The following is a 17,393-nucleotide window of genomic DNA, read 5'->3' as shown; positions in this document are numbered from 1 at the left end:
TGAGATGGTTCTGAAATTCAGGAGGGATAGACTCAAAGTCATATTTTGGTTGCCTTGGATTTGGTTTAATTTTCCTCAGCTTCAGCTTGAATTTGCATTTGAGTAGTTGGTGGTCTGTTCCACAGTCAGCTCCTGGCCTAGTTTTCATAGCTGATATTGAGCTTCTCCAGTGGTTCTTTCCACAGATGTAATCTATCTGATTCATACCATCACGTGAAATCCTGCCATCTTTTTTTTTTTAGATGGCACCTAAAAACAATAATTAAGCTCTTGTAAATTTTCTACATGTGAAAATTGAGGAAACTACGTACCAAGTGGAAGGATGAAATTTAATGCCAAGTCTTATGTACACCTTTGGAGTCATAAAATGTGACTTTGTGGAGCTGGAAGATGGTCATACCAGACATATTTTCTGCACTAATGACTCACTCAGAGGACGTTTCAAATCATCACAATAACTGCATTTGAAGAGTTACAGAATGAGGCGAGCTCTGGTGGCCTAGTGGCAAGGATATGCACTGCAATCCCAGAGGTGTGTTGTTCAAATCCACCAGATGCTCTATTGGAGAAGGAGGAACATTCTCCTTCTGTACCAATCAAATCTGATTGGATGGTACACAAATAATAAAAAAATCTTTTAAAAAAGTTACAGAATGAGTGGATTGCCTCAACTTTCTGGCTCACCTGTTTAATCTCTTCCTGTAGTTTCTTCCCTTGTCACCAGGCTTGCTCAGTCCACGAGACTCAGATTGTCTTGTCATAGCAGCATGTCTTCGCCTATACCATAACTTCCCCTTCCACTAAGCTAGCCTCATCTTAGTTTGTTGTGTCATATGAATCCACAACAAGATTTTCTTGGCAACCTGGTGTTCGGCAAATCAAAGTCCTAAAATAGAGTTAGGGAGCCATGGAAAACATTCTAGAGATGGCTGATCTTGCATACTTCTCTTTTACTTAGAAGCTTTTTTTCCTTAAGTTTATCTTTTTTTAATTTAATTTTATTTTAATAATTTTAATGAACATTTAGGGACTGCTTTTTAAAAAAAAACAAAACTTAAGCACCTTAATCAGCTGGGTAGAAGAGGGGATGCATCCCACGTGAAATCTCATGCGTCGTCTTTAGAATCCTGGCCTTTCTCTTTTCTTATACTGTGATCTGGGGCAGCCAACTTCCCCTTTCTGTGCCTCTGTCTCTACTCCTGTAAAATGGGTCCATCAGTTCTTGTCCCTGAAAGGGGAGTCCTCAATGCCACACGGAGTGCTTAGCACCTCAGGGGGCTCTTGGCACATCAGCAGTAGCCCCGACTTAGACAGTGACTGTTAAGTTTTAGAAGTTGGGCCTGGAGCTTGGGGTTGGGGGTAGGAAGCAGTGGCAGGGGTAAATTTGAATGGCTTGGCCTGGGAGAGAACCACACACATCCTTATTGGCCACTCCTCATGGGCTGTGTGTGCTTCATGGAGTGTGGACAGGCTAGATTCTGGGGACATCACGTGGCTATGCAGACCTTGCAGTGCCCTTTTTAGGGGGAGCTGTGTAGAAGGGAAGCCCATACACAGACAGCTGAGTAGGGCCTGAGGGGTGGGTGGAGATGAGGGCAGGGGGTGGGGGAAGGTGCTTAGGCTTGTTGACAGCAGAAAGGCAGAGGCACCCTGGAACTTGGAACCAATCCCTTGTTGCTGTCAGTGACAGCTGCTCCTGTGCCTTCTGCAGCAGCAGTGACACCCACAGTGACATTCCTCAGTGACCTACTGTTTTTGCTATTTTTCTAGGGTTTGGCCCTTTCGGGGAGCACACCGTGAATGCCAGCTGGATCGCAGTCCAGGTAATTTGTGGCCACAGGGTTGGGGCTGGCTCCCCTGTGAGAGAGAAATCTACACAGCGGCCATCCCTGGGGCATGTCCTTGGACTATCTAATCCTGGTGCACTCACCTTCTTCTAGAACCCTGAAAAGCACTGTGGCTCCGTTTGTGGCCCACTTGCCATGTGTGGAGTATTTGGTGTGCATTTGAATTCTCCCTGTAGTTCCCCCAGGTGTTGTTAGCCACTAGAGTTAATCCCTGATTCATTGCCAGGGGACCCCAAATGACAGCACAGCAGAACCCGGCCCAGTCCTTTACTATCCCTGTAGTAAATTGTGGATCAGACTCTGGTGACCCCTGGGTTACCAGCTGAATTTTAGAAATTTGTTGCCACACCTTTCTTTCTAATCTCTTTTAATCTGAAGCACTGCCAAAACTTGTTTGACCTCATAGTAAGCTGAAGGCTGCTGACAGGTGATTGGCTGTGTGTGAGGTATGGAGGCTGGGAATTGAACCCAGATCTCCTGTGTGGAAAGCGAGAGCTCTCATACTGCGTCACCGCTGCCGCATCCCCACGGAGGGGTGGTGGTGTCGGAGGGATGGTGGTGGTGTTGCTGAGCGGATTCTCACTCATGGTAAGTGCACACATGCAGAATCACAGTGTTCCATCTTTCAGGAGGTTGCCAGCCTATCTTCCAAGGCACCTCTGTGTGGGTTTGAACTGCCAGCCTTTCAGCTAATCATCGAGTGCTTGGCTGTTTGTGCCTGATCTTGGGCTCTTTTAATGGACTGAGTGGTGAAGAGGGTTACTTGAGGTGAATTAGCCACACTGGCTCAGAAGTACCCCACACCTCCACCGGAGACCACAGACCCAGGGCTTCAGGGCTGATGAGGATAAAAATAGCTGCTTTGTGAAAATGTGATTCACCGTTATTCCTCTAAGAGTAATCCAGTTTTTCCTCCTTTTGTGAAAATCTTTTTCATTCACACAGAGATAGATCCCCGTATGGCCCATTTGAGAATTCCCTAGTGCAATTTAGTAGGAGGACCAGGCAGACAAGGGCCATGTCTTAACTTGATAAGGGACCCAGTGACCTTTGCTGTCCTCTCCTGGCAGCTGGGGAAGGAGAAGCTTGCAGATTGAGGGAATCTTTTCTGCTGTCCTGAACTAGTGGAGGGGAGAGTGAATCTCAGAAGATTCCCGGTGTCTTTGTCCAGTAGAGTATTTGGACAGACAGACTGGGGGATAATAGTCAGAAAGAGGACGATGTCTTCCTCTTGTGTAAATCAGATGGCCGGGGCCAGAGTCAGCCCCATATTAATCCTAGTCCATTAGCTCCTTGATTTAAGGCACCTCAGTGTCCTCCTCCAAGCTCAAATTTAAGTCCAAAGTGAAGTCTCAATGCTTCACCACCCGCCCCCCAGTTGAGGCCCCCACCTTTGGCATCTCCCCTGCTCCAGACCCCAGAGTCTAGGCCGCCTCCTCTTTTTCTTCATCTTCACCTCACTTTACAGGCAGGACGTGGGAGGGGTCCACGGCCCTCTCCCCAGGGCCCAAACATAAAGGAGCAGCGTGTTTCTGAAGCCGTGTGTGTCTGGCTTTGTGGGGGTTTCAGACAACAGGCTTCACGGGCCTGAGTGGACACAAAGGCGTGTGTCTGAATTCCTGGGCCCCAGACACTGTGATCTGCATCTTAAATAGAGGAAAAATCAATTAAACAATCTTTGGGAATCCCTCCACCTCCAGGCTTGGGGTGATTGGGAGTGGCAGCCTTTTAATCCTGTGGCGGCCCGAGGGGTAATGTCTGTTCTGTCAGTCTCCCAACTTGCCTGTCCTCTGCGGGAGACCATCCCACGTGGCTCCTGAAGTTTATAAAACAAGAAGATCCACCTGCAGTTAAAACGGCATCAACCTTACTCAGTCTAGATATCTTAGAGTTGCTGGCTGGTACAGACGGTTAAGTTTTTAGTTACTGGTTAGAAAGCTGGTGGTTCGGACCCTACAGCCAAAGAAGGCCCTGGCAAACTTTCTGGAAGGACAGCCGTGCAAACTCTCCAGAGCCTGTTTACCCTGGACAGGTGGGGCTGCCAAAAATTGGAAGTGAAAAAAAGAATTGGAATTGATTTGACAGCAACTGACAAAACATGAAGTGCCTGAATGTTGAGAACATGAAATTGTGCATATTTGCATCCTGACATCACCTGTGAGCAGACCAAGATCTAGAGTAGTCTCTGCTGGCGGAAGCCCCCTTGAACCTCTTCCCAGTAACTCAGAAGTACAGACTTGCATCACCATCAGTGCCTTTTGTCTGTTCTAGGACCTTCCCTACAGGGAGTTGCATGGCCCCCATTTTCGCATTGAGTGTGAGATTCACACAGTACATTGTGAGTGGGGCCCTGTACAGTCATGGGGAGCTGCCACTTGGTTTTTTAGAGGTCCTAGGTGAAAGCAGAGGTTCTCAATCAGGTGTGGCTATTGACTAAGTCCAGTGTGCCCCCAGGAAAGTATACCCTGGTGTGCCTTGTACAATGTGGGTGGTGATTATTCTCTGTGCCGGCGAATTTCTCGGGTCTACTGTGTAAGTTAACCTCATCCCTCCCTGGCCACCAGCCTCTCACTCTCTTTCTCGTCCCCTCTTCACTTTACTCAATGTCTCTATTGTTACTCTGTCTCTTTCTCTCTGAGTCTCTCTCCATCTCTGTGTGGGTCTTTTCTGAAGCTCCAGTGAACTGTGGTCCTGTACAGTGTCCAGTTCCCACACCAGACACCGTTGCGAGGTGGGGTATTGTGAGGATGGAGGTACAACTCCGTGTGTCTCCCTAGAATGGCAGTGTTTCCTGTAGGTCCTGAGTGCTGGCCGAGAGAGGTGAGCTGTGCCCCTCCCTCGCCAGGGCTGGGCTGCCTCCTGGACCGTCTCTGCCTGAGCCAGCGTGGAGGGGCTGGCCGAGGGCGTGTTGACATCACAGGACAATTGTTGCCACAGTGCGGCGTCTAGACAGACCTGCTAAGGATATTACCAGGGAACAAAGAGGGCCTTTGTCATGGGGTCAGGGAATGGGTCAGACGCGGCCAGCGCTGGGCTTGTCAGGTAGTCTGGGGGACAATACAGCGGCTGGGGCGCCGCCTCTCGCTCCCAGGGTGTGTGCCCGCTGTGGGGTCATGGGGTGTGGGGTGCCGTATACCCCCAGGAGCCATTGGCTCAGAGACAGCTCTAAGCGAAGTATTATCAGAACGTCAGATCAATTTTAAATCTGCTTTCCCCACATTACTTTCCTTAAAAAATATTTGTCACGTTAAAATAATGCATGCCACTTGGTTTTATGGTAGGAGATGTAGCGTTTGCCATTTCTGCAGGTTTATCAGTGATGGTCAGCCTTCTTGGTTAACTGTTCTCAAATTTTCCTATTACTTGGGATGGAGGGTGGGGATCCCCCAGTTTGTGCCTTCCTCTCCACTCACTTCTGCCCATCCCTACTAACTGCGAATCAACTCTGATCTCGCCACGCTTGCCCATTCTAGATATTTTACAATAGTGGGTTGACTGTTTTTAAGTTCAGTTTAGAGGCATTTAGGACATTCACATTGTGCACCCATCAGCCACCTCTGCCTGGTTCCAGAATATTCTCATCACCACCCAAAATGAGACCCGTTAGCAGAATCCCGCTGGCTTCGCCAGGCCCAGGGATTTGCCTGTTTCTGGGCATTTTTTACTTAAACGACAGACACTGTGTGGCTTTTTGTGCTTGACTGCTCCTTAGTCCTCGTCAGAACTTTTGTTCTCAGTTACACCTTTGTGGTGGTCGTTGTTCCCAGCTGCCACCTAGTGGATCATCACTCATCAGCGACCCCAGGGGTACAGAGTAGAACAGCTCCACAGGCTTGTCCAGGCTGTGACCTTTCAAAAACAAGATCCCCTGACCGTTGCTCAAGGCACCTTTGGGTAGACTTGAACTTCCAACCTTTCCACTCACAGTCAAGCATTTAACATTTTTGGGTACCCAAGGACCCTAATGACACCTAATTCACAGGCTGTGAACTTTCCCTTTTTAGGATAGATCAACCAGTGGTTTTTATTATAATTACACAGTTGCACAGCCACACCACTGTCACACCTAGAACATTCCAGTCACCCCAGAAGAGACCCTCTAGTGAACTTTCCCCTTTTAGGATAGATCAACCAGTGGTTTTTATTATGATTACACAGTTGCACAGCCACACCACTGTCACACCTAGAACATTCCAGTCACCCCAGAAGAGACCCTCTACCCATTAGAAGTTACTCCTCACTCCCTCCTCTTGACAGCCACGAACTCATTGTCTCCCCTTATAGAAATGCCTTTTCTGGACATTGATGTGAACAGAATCAGACAGTATCTGACCTTTTAGAACTGACTTTGCTCATTGAGCTTGATGTTTTCAGAGTCTGTCCATGATATTTTTCTATTGGAAAATAATTTACATTAAGTGCTTTGTACTGATCTTAAGTGCATCTGTAAATGACTTTTTGTAACAATTACTTTTGACAAGTGTTTATGTCACCAATACCCCATCACAGCATGTTGTTGTTGTTGTTATGTGCCATGTCAGGTCATAGACGACTCATAGCGATCCTATGAACGAAAGACCTCAACACTTGTATAACTTTCTCCAAGTTCATAGAGTTTCCTGAGGCAAGCTATTTCAGAAGTGGATGCCACTCTTGCTTCCAAGCCTGTTTTAATCATGGAGCTCCACTAAACACTGTCCACCATGGGTAACCTTGATCGCATTTGACTCATCAGTGTCACAGTGTTTAGCATCACAACAACCACGAGTTACCTCTGTACAGCAAATGGACAGACCAGTGCTAAACCACTTAGAAGAATGTATGACCGAAAACAATTAAAACCAGGCCTGGGGGCATAAAAGTTTTCAATCCATCCTGAATGTTCTTTCTGTCCCTCCCCCTGGTTCTTACTTTTCTTGCCCAAGATAGGGTATGGCTATTAGCCATTGTGGGGTTTTTTTTCACTTGTATGATAAAAATTAATATTTAGAATTAGCCAACTGGGTTCAGTTTAGATGATCCTGATTTTGTTGGCAACATCCAAACCATCATAGTCAAGGACAAGTCGAACATAGGCCTTCTTCTCTTCATCAGGCCTAATCAAGATGGTGTTGACCTTGGCCACATCAATAGAGCTTCTTCACAGCCTGTTTGATCTGGTGCTTGTTGACCTTGACACCAACACTGAACACAGGTGTGTTGCTGTCTTCTTCATGGCTGACTCATTGGTCAGGGGAAACCTGATGGCATATTTTTCCTGGTGCTCCTTTGGATTTTTAGTGTCTTAGGCCAGCCACGAAGGGTGGACGACAAGCGGATTTTTTTAAAATTTTTTTTTTGTACTGTGGATGCCTTTCAGGACTGCCTTCTTGGCCTTTAACGTCTTTGGTGTCAGTTTTGGGAGGGGCAGGGGCTTACTTCTTCACTTTCAGCACCATCTTTATTAAAAGGCCATTATCCTGTTTTAATATTCTTGTTGGTAGGTGCCACCTAACAGGCTTCAACAGATGACTCCCCATCCTGTGCCAGCCTCACAATTTCTGCTGTGCTTAAGCCCACAATATACACCTGTGGTAACATCAATCAAGAAAGCATAAGACAAGTTGTGTTGGGGAAGTCTGTCGTCAAGACCTTTCCAAAACACTAAAGAACAAGGATGTCAGTTTAAAGCCTAGGGTGGCCCTGATACAAGCTGTGGTGTTTTCACTTGCTTCCTGTGCGTCTGAAAGTTAGACAGTGACAGAAGAATCTATGCCTCTGAATTATGGTGTTGGAGAAGAGTACGGAATATCCCACACACTGCTGGTAGAACAAACAAGTCTGTCTTGGAGGAAGTACACCCAGTGTGCTCCTTAATGGCAAGGTTGGTGAACTGTCATCTCACACACTTTGGGCCTGTTGTCAAGAGGGGCCAGTCCTAGGAAAGAGACACCCTGCCGGGAAAGATGGAAGACCCTCAACAAAATGAATTGACATGGTGACTGTAACACTGGCTGGGACACGGTGGAGATTGTGAGGATGGTGCAAGCTAAGACAGAGTTTCCGTTGGATCCATTGGTCAGAGTGTTGCTGTGAGTTGTGGTTGATTTGACAACACCTGACAAGAACAATGGCCCAGTCAAATTGACAGTATTTTGGGAGAGGTGGGATTAACTCCTCTCTGTTTTTCATAGGGCCACTATGAGTCATAATCCACTCAGTGGCACCTAACAACAACATAAACCCATTTTTATAGTCTCTTATCAATCTGTCTCATTGGAGATCTTCCTCTTTTTTCACTGACTTTCTACTTTCCCAAGCATGACATGCTTCTCCAGGGATTGACCCCTCCTGCTACCATGTCCAAAGAATGTATCATAAAGTTTTATCATCCTTCTAAACTACAGCCTATCTTCACTTTTATCAAGACAGATTTGTTTGTTCTTTGACAGCCCATAATATGTACAATATTCTTTGCCAGTACCACAATTCAAAAGCATCAGTTCTTTTTGAGTTTGACTTTTTCATTATCCAAATTTTATAAGCATATGAAGCAATTGAAAATACCATGGCTTGGGATCAGGTACACCTTCGTCATCAGTGTGGCACTCTTGCTCTTTTGCACTTTACAGTGATCCCTTGACAGCATAATTGCATACTACAATATGTTGTTTTATTTCTTGACTGCTGCTTCCATGGATATTGTGGATACACGTAAAAAGACATTCTTAACAACTTCAGTCTTTTCTCTAGTTATCCTGATGTCCAGTTGTAAGGATTTTTATTTTCTTGGTGTTGAAGTGTAACCTATGCTGAAGGCTGTCATCTTTATATTTCATCAGTAAGTGCTTCAGGTCTTCACTTTCTGCAAGCAAGGTTGTGCTAATCTTTGTCCAAGCCTGATACCACATCCTTCTTCATATAGTCCAGTTTTTTCCAGAGGATTTACTCAGCGTACAGATTAAATGTTATTTTTAGGTGAAATCAAGTCAAAGTGATTCATAGCAACCCTGTGAACGATGGATCTCACTTGCCGCATCCTGGACCACCGTTAATAATCTCCATCATACTCAAGCCCACTGCCGTAGTCATATGTCAGTCTTGTTTCGTTGAGGGCCGTCTGCCCTTTCCCTGGCTCTTTCTTTCTAAGAATTGGTTTTGGAGGCAAGGATGGAGATGCCACATCTCACACACGTGGGGCATGTTGTCAGCAGGGGCCAGTCCTTGGAAAAAGACAGATTAAATAGATGTGGTGAAAGGATACAACCCTGATGCACCTCTCCTGATTTTAAACCACAAAATATTCCTTGGAGGGCAGGCGCAGAAGGGGAAGGCCCTTGGATGGATTGATTCGGTGACTGGGGTAACTGGGATGAGGGTGTCAGAGACAGTGCGATTGGCACAGGACAGAACAGAGTTTAGGACTGTTGTACATAGGGTCGCTATGAGTCGCAAGCAACTGGATGGCACATAACAACAACAACAACAACAAAATCTCATTCTTTGTGGTTCAGCATATACTACTACATACTCACCCTTGTACCATTTTTATATTAAAATCATGAATTTACACTGAAACCTTCAATTCTATTTTAACCCATAGGATTTATTCTGGTGTTATCCTATATCTAGTCTTATGCCTCCCTGAATCATTAAGGGTAACACAAACAGCAAGTGCACTTGGCTGCTAACTAAAAAGTTGGGAGTTCAAATCTATCCTGAGACTGCAGAAGAAAGGCCTAGTGATCCACTTCTGACTAATCAGCCATTAAAATCTTTTATGGTGCACAGTTCACTCTGACACACAGGGGAGTTGCTGCAAATGGAAGTTTACTTGATGCCAGCTGGTTCCTCTGACTGTGCCACTTCCAGCTCCCATGAATCCCACTGGGTTTACTTCTCTACAATGAGCGAGAAGCCATTTCCAAAGTCCTGACACTGTGAAAAAGGAAGCTGTTGATTAGAATTTGCTATTTGTGTCTCTCTTTGTCTATTCTTTTTGTCTTGAACCTGTGGGAAAACGGTCCAAATATTTTCATGAATGACTTGAGTTGGTTTTCATGGAGTGACTTTTAAACACTTTTTGGGGGGAAGACATCGGTGCTATTATTATGCTATATATGGGACAATTATTCCTTATTTCATACATAAAAAGAATATTATGTAGATTATGCCTTGCATTTTGCCTTGTTGCTCGTCACAGATACAGTGTTTTATCAGACTTTTTAAAAAATGCCACCACACACTTACTAAAGTATAATGCAGTTATAATTCTTATAGGCACTGGGAAACCCAGAAAAATTCATGTAACCCAGTTCTGCCTGTGTGTATATATGTAAAGTGTGTGCACAGGGAAGTTGTTGTTTGTTATAAATAATATGTTGTAACTGCCATCTAATCGGCCTGGCTCAGGGGAATACTGCGTGTCAGAGAACTAAACGCCACTCAGCCCCACATCATCCTCATGATCAAATGTGGACTGAATTTTTAGTTGCTAATTGTCAGAGGAAATTTTCCAGGCCTTTCTGCCTAGTCCATCTCAGCCTGGAGGCTATGCTGTAACCTGTTCAGCATCATGGCAACACATCAGGCTCTGCTGATACAGGTAGGGGCTGCACGTGAGTTCACTGGACAGCCAGATTCAACTCACATGGAAAGTGAGAATTCTGCCATGGGACCACCACTGCCTCACATATAGGGCTAACATGCTAAAATTATGGTATTTATGCATTTATTGATCTAATTTGGAGGGGGGAAGGTCTTACAGTGCATCTTGAAGTTGAGCTGTGAATAAAGATGACAGAAGAGGAACCGATGTCTTTGGATTGTAGTGTTAGAGGAGAATATTGACTGTATCGTGTACTGGCAAAAGAATAAGCAGGTCCATTTTGGAAAAAGTGAAGCCAGGCTGCTCCTTAGAAGGATGGTGAGATTTTCTTTCTTTCTTTTTATTTTTTAAAAATTTTTAAATTATTTTTTGTGTGTGTACCATCAAGCGACTCGATGGCACGTAACAACAACAGCAACTGTCAAATCAGATCTGACTGGTAACAGGAGATTGTCCCTCCTTTTCTAGCAAAGCATCTGGTGGATTCGAACCGTGCACTTCTGAGATTGCAGGATGGTGAGATTTTTACTCAGCATACTTCAGGCATATTGTCAAGACAGGCCCGTCTCTGGAAAAAGACATCATGTTGGGAGAGGTGGAGGGTCAGTGAACTGAGATGGATTGGCACAGTGACTGTAACAGTGGGCTCAGTATATCAGAGATGGTGAGGACGCTACTGGACAGGCAAGGTTCAGATCTGTTGTCAGGGTCGCTATGAGTCATAGTCAACTCGGGGAAACCTCTCAATAGCAACAAATATCTCATTCCTCGCTTCCTGTGTATTGATACTTGGGATAAGGAAAAAAAGGTCAAATGAGTTTGAGAAAACTGGTACATGTCAGGCCTTTTGGAGAAAAAACAAGAAGGTCGAACTCAAAGACTTTGCCTTCCAGACTGAACTGACTCAAAGCTGACCCATCAGCAGGTTTCTGAGGCTGTAAATTTCACAGAAGGAAATTTGCTCCTATTTCTTCCTTGGAGCCACTGGAGGATTTGAACTCAGAGCTCTCTGGTGGTGTAAACCATAGGGAATTGCACGGTTGGGGAGATGGGCTGTATATGATGTTGTCGTTATGTGCTGTGGAGTCCCCTGCAACTCATAGCGATCCTATGTGCAACAGCTCTGAAGCCTTCCCTGTCCTGAGCTGTCCTTATTGTCTCTGACACACCTGCGCCCATTACCCCTGTCACTGAGTCAGTCCATTTCATCTGGGGTCTTCCTATCCTGTGCTGTCCCTCCACCCTTCTGAACATGATGTCCTTCTCCAAGGATCGGTCTCTCCTGGCCACATGCCCAAAGCATGTGAGACAGGCTGTATATGGGCATGCTCAACTCTAGGTTTTGAGAAGCCCATATCCAGCCTCATGGCTTTCTGTTAAACTCATATTCTTAAAGTGAAAGCCTTGCTACACCCATTTCCGTCACAAGAACTGGGATCCTGAGGAAGGAACAGGGTTAAGTTTTGAGGAAAACAGTGAAAAGCCTCCAAACATAGACCTTTTCAAGTGTGAAATTCTTGGCCAGGCAGAACTCTCCCCTGGGAGTAGGAAACTGTAGATGGGAGAGTGAAACGGGCTTTTGCTCTATGGATTTTAGATTTCTCACCAGAATTGGCCTGAAAGGCAGGAGAAGGAATTCCAAAAAGTTTTGGGTGATTAAAAATAGGAATCTGGGCAGTTCTCAGCTTTTAACAAGCCGAGGTGGATTCTAAGTGTCAAACTCAGATTCTCCAGCGGCAGAGGCTGCCCAAAGAGTATGCAGGAAGCAGTGTGGGGCATGGGGAACAATATAGGAACTGGAGGACCTTGGGAACTATGTAGAGCAGGAAAGCATCAAAGAACAACATGGTCAGTAAACAGTAATGCTGCACAGGGAACAGCAGAGGGGGGCGTTGTGCAAGTTGGGTTGTAGGGAACAGTGTGGAACATGGGGAACAGCATATCCAAGTCCTCAGCACAAGATACAGAAGTCTGTTGTTACTGTATGTCATCAAATTGTATGTCAAAACCCATAGCTGACCTCCAGTGGGTTTTGGGAGGCAGTGAACTGCACAGGAGGAGATAGCCCACCTTTCTCCCACAGTTTCTTACCACTAATCCACTAGAACCTAGCAGAAGCCATTGTGCTCCTTTTGAAAGGCTCTTGAAGCTCCTGTTATTGACCCAACGGCAGATTTCTTGATTGTCTATACATTTGAGATGTCTCATCAGGATTGGCAGGAAGATAGGGAAAAGAATGCCAGATCGCATCGCAAGACAAGGTGACTAGTTGTTGTTATGTGCCGTCAAGTCACCTGCAACTCATAAGGACTCTGTGTACAACTCTGAAGTCTATCCTGTCCTGAGCAATCTCATTGTTCCTGAAACACCCCCATTACCCCAGTTATTGTGTCGCTCTATCTCATCCAGGATCTTCTTCTCCTGCATTGTCCCTCCTCCCTCCAAACATGATGTCCTTTTCCAAGGACTGGTCCCTTCTGGCAACATGCGTAAAGTGTGTGAGACAAAGCTTCAAAATCTTGCTTCCAAGGAGAAACTTGGTTTCACCCTCTCCTGGATAAACCTGTTTTGTTTTCTTGGCAGTCCATCGTATGTTCAATACTCTCCAGTACTGCAACTCAAAGGCATCAGTTCTGTCATCCTTAGTCATTGTCCAGCTCTCTGATGCATAGCAAGAAATTGTGAAGACTATGGCCTGAATCAGGAGTACTCTAGTCTCTAGCCTGACATTGTTGCTCTGTAGAACTCTGGAGAGGTCCCTAACAGCAGACTTTCCTAATGCAATTTGTCTTGATTTCCTGACTGCTGATGTCAAGATTGTTGATTGCGGAGCCGAGCAAGCTGAAATTGTTAACAACCTCAATCTCTTCTCCATGAATCATGATGTTACCAGTTGGCCCAGTGGTGAGAATCTTTGTTTTCTTGATGTTGAGCTTCAATCCATATTGAAGACTACAGTCCTTGACTTTCTGCAGCAAGTGCTTCGGGTCCTCAATTTAGCAAGCAATTGTGTCATATACATAATACATGTTGCTGATGAGTCTTCCTCCAATTCTGATGCCGGATTCCTCTTCATAGATTCCAGGCTCCCAAATTATTTGTTTTGCATATAGCTTGAAAAGGTGCAGAGACAGGATGTATCCCTGACACACTCTTTTCCTGATTTTTATCCATAGAGTGTTTGCTTAGTTCTCATAACTGCTTCCTAGTACAGGTTTCACATGAGCACACTCAAATGTTCTGGGATTCCCGTTTTTAGCTACAATTTGTTGTGATCCACATAATAAAATTCCTTTGCATAGTCAATGAAACACAAGTAGACACTCATTTGGTGCTCTCTGCTTTCAGCCAAGATCCATCTGCCATTGGCAGTGATGTTCCTAGTGCTATGGTCTCTTCTAAATCTAGCTTGTATTTCTGGTAGTTCTTTGGCAATATACTGTTCCAGTCACTTTTGGATAACAGGATTTTGCTTGCTCATGATGTGATATTGGTGATATTGTTCAATAATTTCCACACTCTGTCAGGTCACCTTTTTGGGGATGGAAAAAATTGAGGATCTCTTCCAGTCAGTTGACTAGGTAGTTGTCCTACAGGTCTTGGCTCAGGAGCTTGCACAAGGAGATTGCCCTTCTTTCTCCAGCAGAGCATCTGGTGGATCCGAACCATGGACCTTTGGAATTGCAGCACAGCTTCTTGCCACTAGGCCACCAGAGCTCCCTGCCATTGCCTCCTGATTGTATGTTGGTTCATGAAATTCTTTTGTGTCAGTCAATTCTTTTTGGTACATTGCCTCTGTAGGGTGTTTTTAATAATTTTTTAAAAAATTATACTGTTTTATTTACAGATTCAGATCAGCAGAGAGATGGTTAAACTATCGCATATGCAGATGATATGATAGTATACGCAGAAAACCCAAGGACTTAACAAAAAACCTGTTAGATCTAGTAGACCAGTTTAGTAGAGTGGCAGGATATAAAATCAATATCCAAAAATCCGTGGGATTCCTTTACAGTAAAAAAGAGAACTTAAAGAAGGAAACCAGGAAAGCAATACTATTTATAATAGCCAACCACAAATTGAGATACTTGAGAGTGAACCAAACTAGAGATACAAAAGATCTATACAAAGAAAACTGCATAATATTTCATGAGTTCCTTGTTTTTCAATGCAGTGTAGTATTCCATTGTGTGAATATACCAGAGCTTCTCTATCCATTCGTTTGTTGATGGGCAGATGGGCAGATGGGCAATTAGGTTGTTTCCGACTCTTTGCTGGGTGAACAAAGCTGCAATAAACATGGGTGTGCATATATCTGCTTGGGTGGCAGTTACAGTTTCTTTAGGGTATATTTCCAGTAGTGGAATTTCTGGGTAAAATGGTATTTCTGTTTGCAACTTTCTGAGAGAGCTCCATACAGATAGTGGCATAGTTGTTTTGATTTGCATCTCTCTTAGAGCTAGGGATTTTGAACATTTCTTCATGTATTTGTTTGCCATCTGAATGTCATCTTTGTTCATATCCTGTGCCCATTTTTCAATTGGTTTATTTACCTTTATCTTGTGGTGGTGCTCGAGTATTTTATAAATTCTAGGTATAAGTCCTTATCTGGCATGTTATTACCAAATATTTTTTCCCAATCTGTGACTTCCCTTTTTACTCTGTTGGAGAAGTTTTTAGATGTGCATAGGGATTTGATTCTTAGAAGGTCCCATTCATATATTTTATCCTCTCCTGGTTGTAGCTTTTTTATGAAATATCATTCAAAATGGGTGACCCTGGAGGACACTGTACTAAGCGAAATATCTCAGTCACAAAAGGACAAATACTACATAGTGCCACTGTTGTAGAATGGGACTGACGTCAGAGTTGGAGTGAGACTGAGAAAGATTGGATAAATTATGTATATTGCATTGAAACAGATGAGAGAGAGAACAGTTTAAAAGTGATATATGATTGGGTATTATGGTCATGACAAGAGTCCAGAATGAAGGCTGCCTAGTGGAGTGGACTTGGTGGGGGAGCGGGGGGAATTCTATACCAATGAAAGAATTTTTCTTTTACTTTTCAAAGAGAAGAGTGAACGGGATGGGGGCAGGGAGAAAAATGCAACAATGAATGAATGGAAATCCAACGTCTCTGTAAATGTTCATTAAAATTAATAATTAAAAGAAAAAATGTAAAGCCTGTGTGTTTTGAAGTTGACTTACTTTTGCATTTAATCTTGGACTTACTGACATGATAGAAACCTATACTTTATCACATAGTAGAATAAACAAAACATCTCTTATATTTCTTGAAAGAAAAAACAATAAACCAACAGCAGAACATTTCTGCAAGATACAATAAAGACCTAAAGAAATGGAAAAATGTGCCCTGTTCCTGGATAGGATTTCCATCTTCTTTTGACACTTCCTGGGTCATTTAATATTCAACCTAAAGCATCCTTAAGTATTATAGCTCAGGCCTTGTATTTGTTCTTCAGTCCCTTAGTTTAAGGAATACTGTGCAAGTCCATCCCTTTTGATTTTCCAACTCTAGCTCTTTGCACATTTTGCTGCATTTCTTTTTATTTCTTATCTATCTTTTTAATTATTGAACATTTTCTTCCTCTCCCTCCCCCAGCCCACCCTGCAGTGGGCCCCTTATTCCTGATTGATTTTTTAAATATTTTTTCTCTTATTGATTCATTGTTGCACATTTTCTCCCCCTTCTCTTTCACTCCCCCAGCTCACCCCACAATGCATCACTTGTTCCAGATTGCTCTCATACATATAATGCCTAATCATATGTTCCATTCAGACAGTTCTTTTTCTCATCTGTTCTGATGTTCATTATAGATCCACTCTTTCCCATTCTCTCCCCATCCCCCCATGTCTGTCCTATTTTATTTATAACAGTGGTGTTATGCAGTATTTGTCCTTTTGTGACTGAGATATTTCACTCAGCATAATGTCCTCCAGGCTCCCCATGTTGTGTAATGTTTTATGAGTTCATTGTTTTTCAGTGCTGCATAATACTCCATTGTGTGAATGTATCAGTTTTTCTGTTTGTTTGTTGACGGGCACTTGGATTGCTTCCATCTTTTTGCTATTGTGAATAATACAGCAATACACATGGGTGTGTATACATCTGTTTGAGTCTGGCCCTAGTTTCTTAAGGGTATATTCCCAGTAGTGGAATTGCTGAGTCAAATGGTATTTCTATTTCCAACTTTCTGAGAAAGTGCCAGACAGCTTTCCATAGTGGCTGTAGGATTCTACATTCACACCAGTAGTGAATAGGAGCTCTGGTGGCCTAGTGGCAAGAAGCTGTGCGGCAATCCCAAAGACACGTGGGAGAAGGATGGGCGGTCTCCTCCTGTGCAATTAATTGCCTCTGAAAACCTGCCAAGGAGGTCACCTATGGGCTGGTTTACACTCTATAAGTAACAACAACAGCAAGCAGTGGATAAGAGTTCTAGTCTCTCTACAACCTTGCCAGCATTTGTTGATTGCAGCCCTGTTGAATTTTGCCGTTGTTGCTGGGGTGAGATGCTACCTCGTAGTTGTTTTGATTTACCGTGTTTCTGGACACACACCACCCTCCTTCCACTCATCACCTGTGGCTTTGCGCTAAACTGGGAGCTGGGTCTAGAGCAGAGGCCAGCAAAGTTTGCCTGCAAAAGGGCCAGTAATAAATGTTTTTAGCCTTGTGGGCAGTCTGGTCTCTGTCCCAGTGACTTAGCTCTGGTGCTGTAGCCCCAAAGCACCCTAAACCAGTTCCTCTCAAGTCAGCCCCAACTCCGAGTGACTCCACGGGTGTCAGACTAGAACTGTGGACCAAAAAATCAATGGCTTATTTTTCAGAACTCTATCCCCCAGCGTTATGAAGATGACACAACCCTGCTTGCCGAAACTGAAGAGGACCTGAAGCACCTGCTGCAGAGGGTCAAGGACTGCAGCCTACAATATGGATTG

At 44.2% G+C, this 17,393-nt stretch overlaps 1 protein-coding gene across 1 annotated transcript in view; it reads left to right on the top strand.

The window, feature by feature from the left end:
- PGPEP1 (pyroglutamyl-peptidase I) overlaps positions 1-17,393 on the top strand; it is a 36,830-nt gene that overhangs the window by 1,316 nt on the left and 18,121 nt on the right. Inside the window, exon 2 of the mRNA XM_006885881.1 lies at positions 1,771-1,823. Within this exon, the coding sequence (XP_006885943.1) occupies positions 1,771-1,823 (53 nt within the window). The remainder of the gene's footprint in view (positions 1-1,770; positions 1,824-17,393) is intronic.

The sequence above is a fragment of the Elephantulus edwardii genome, unplaced genomic scaffold, assembly GCF_000299155.1.
Source record: "Elephantulus edwardii isolate Elephantulus edwardi_28Jun2011 unplaced genomic scaffold, EleEdw1.0 scaffold00045, whole genome shotgun sequence".
Lineage (NCBI taxonomy): Eukaryota > Metazoa > Chordata > Mammalia > Macroscelidea > Macroscelididae > Elephantulus > Elephantulus edwardii.
Note: the sequence above shows the minus strand (reverse complement) of the source record. Positions and strands in the feature narration are given on the sequence as shown.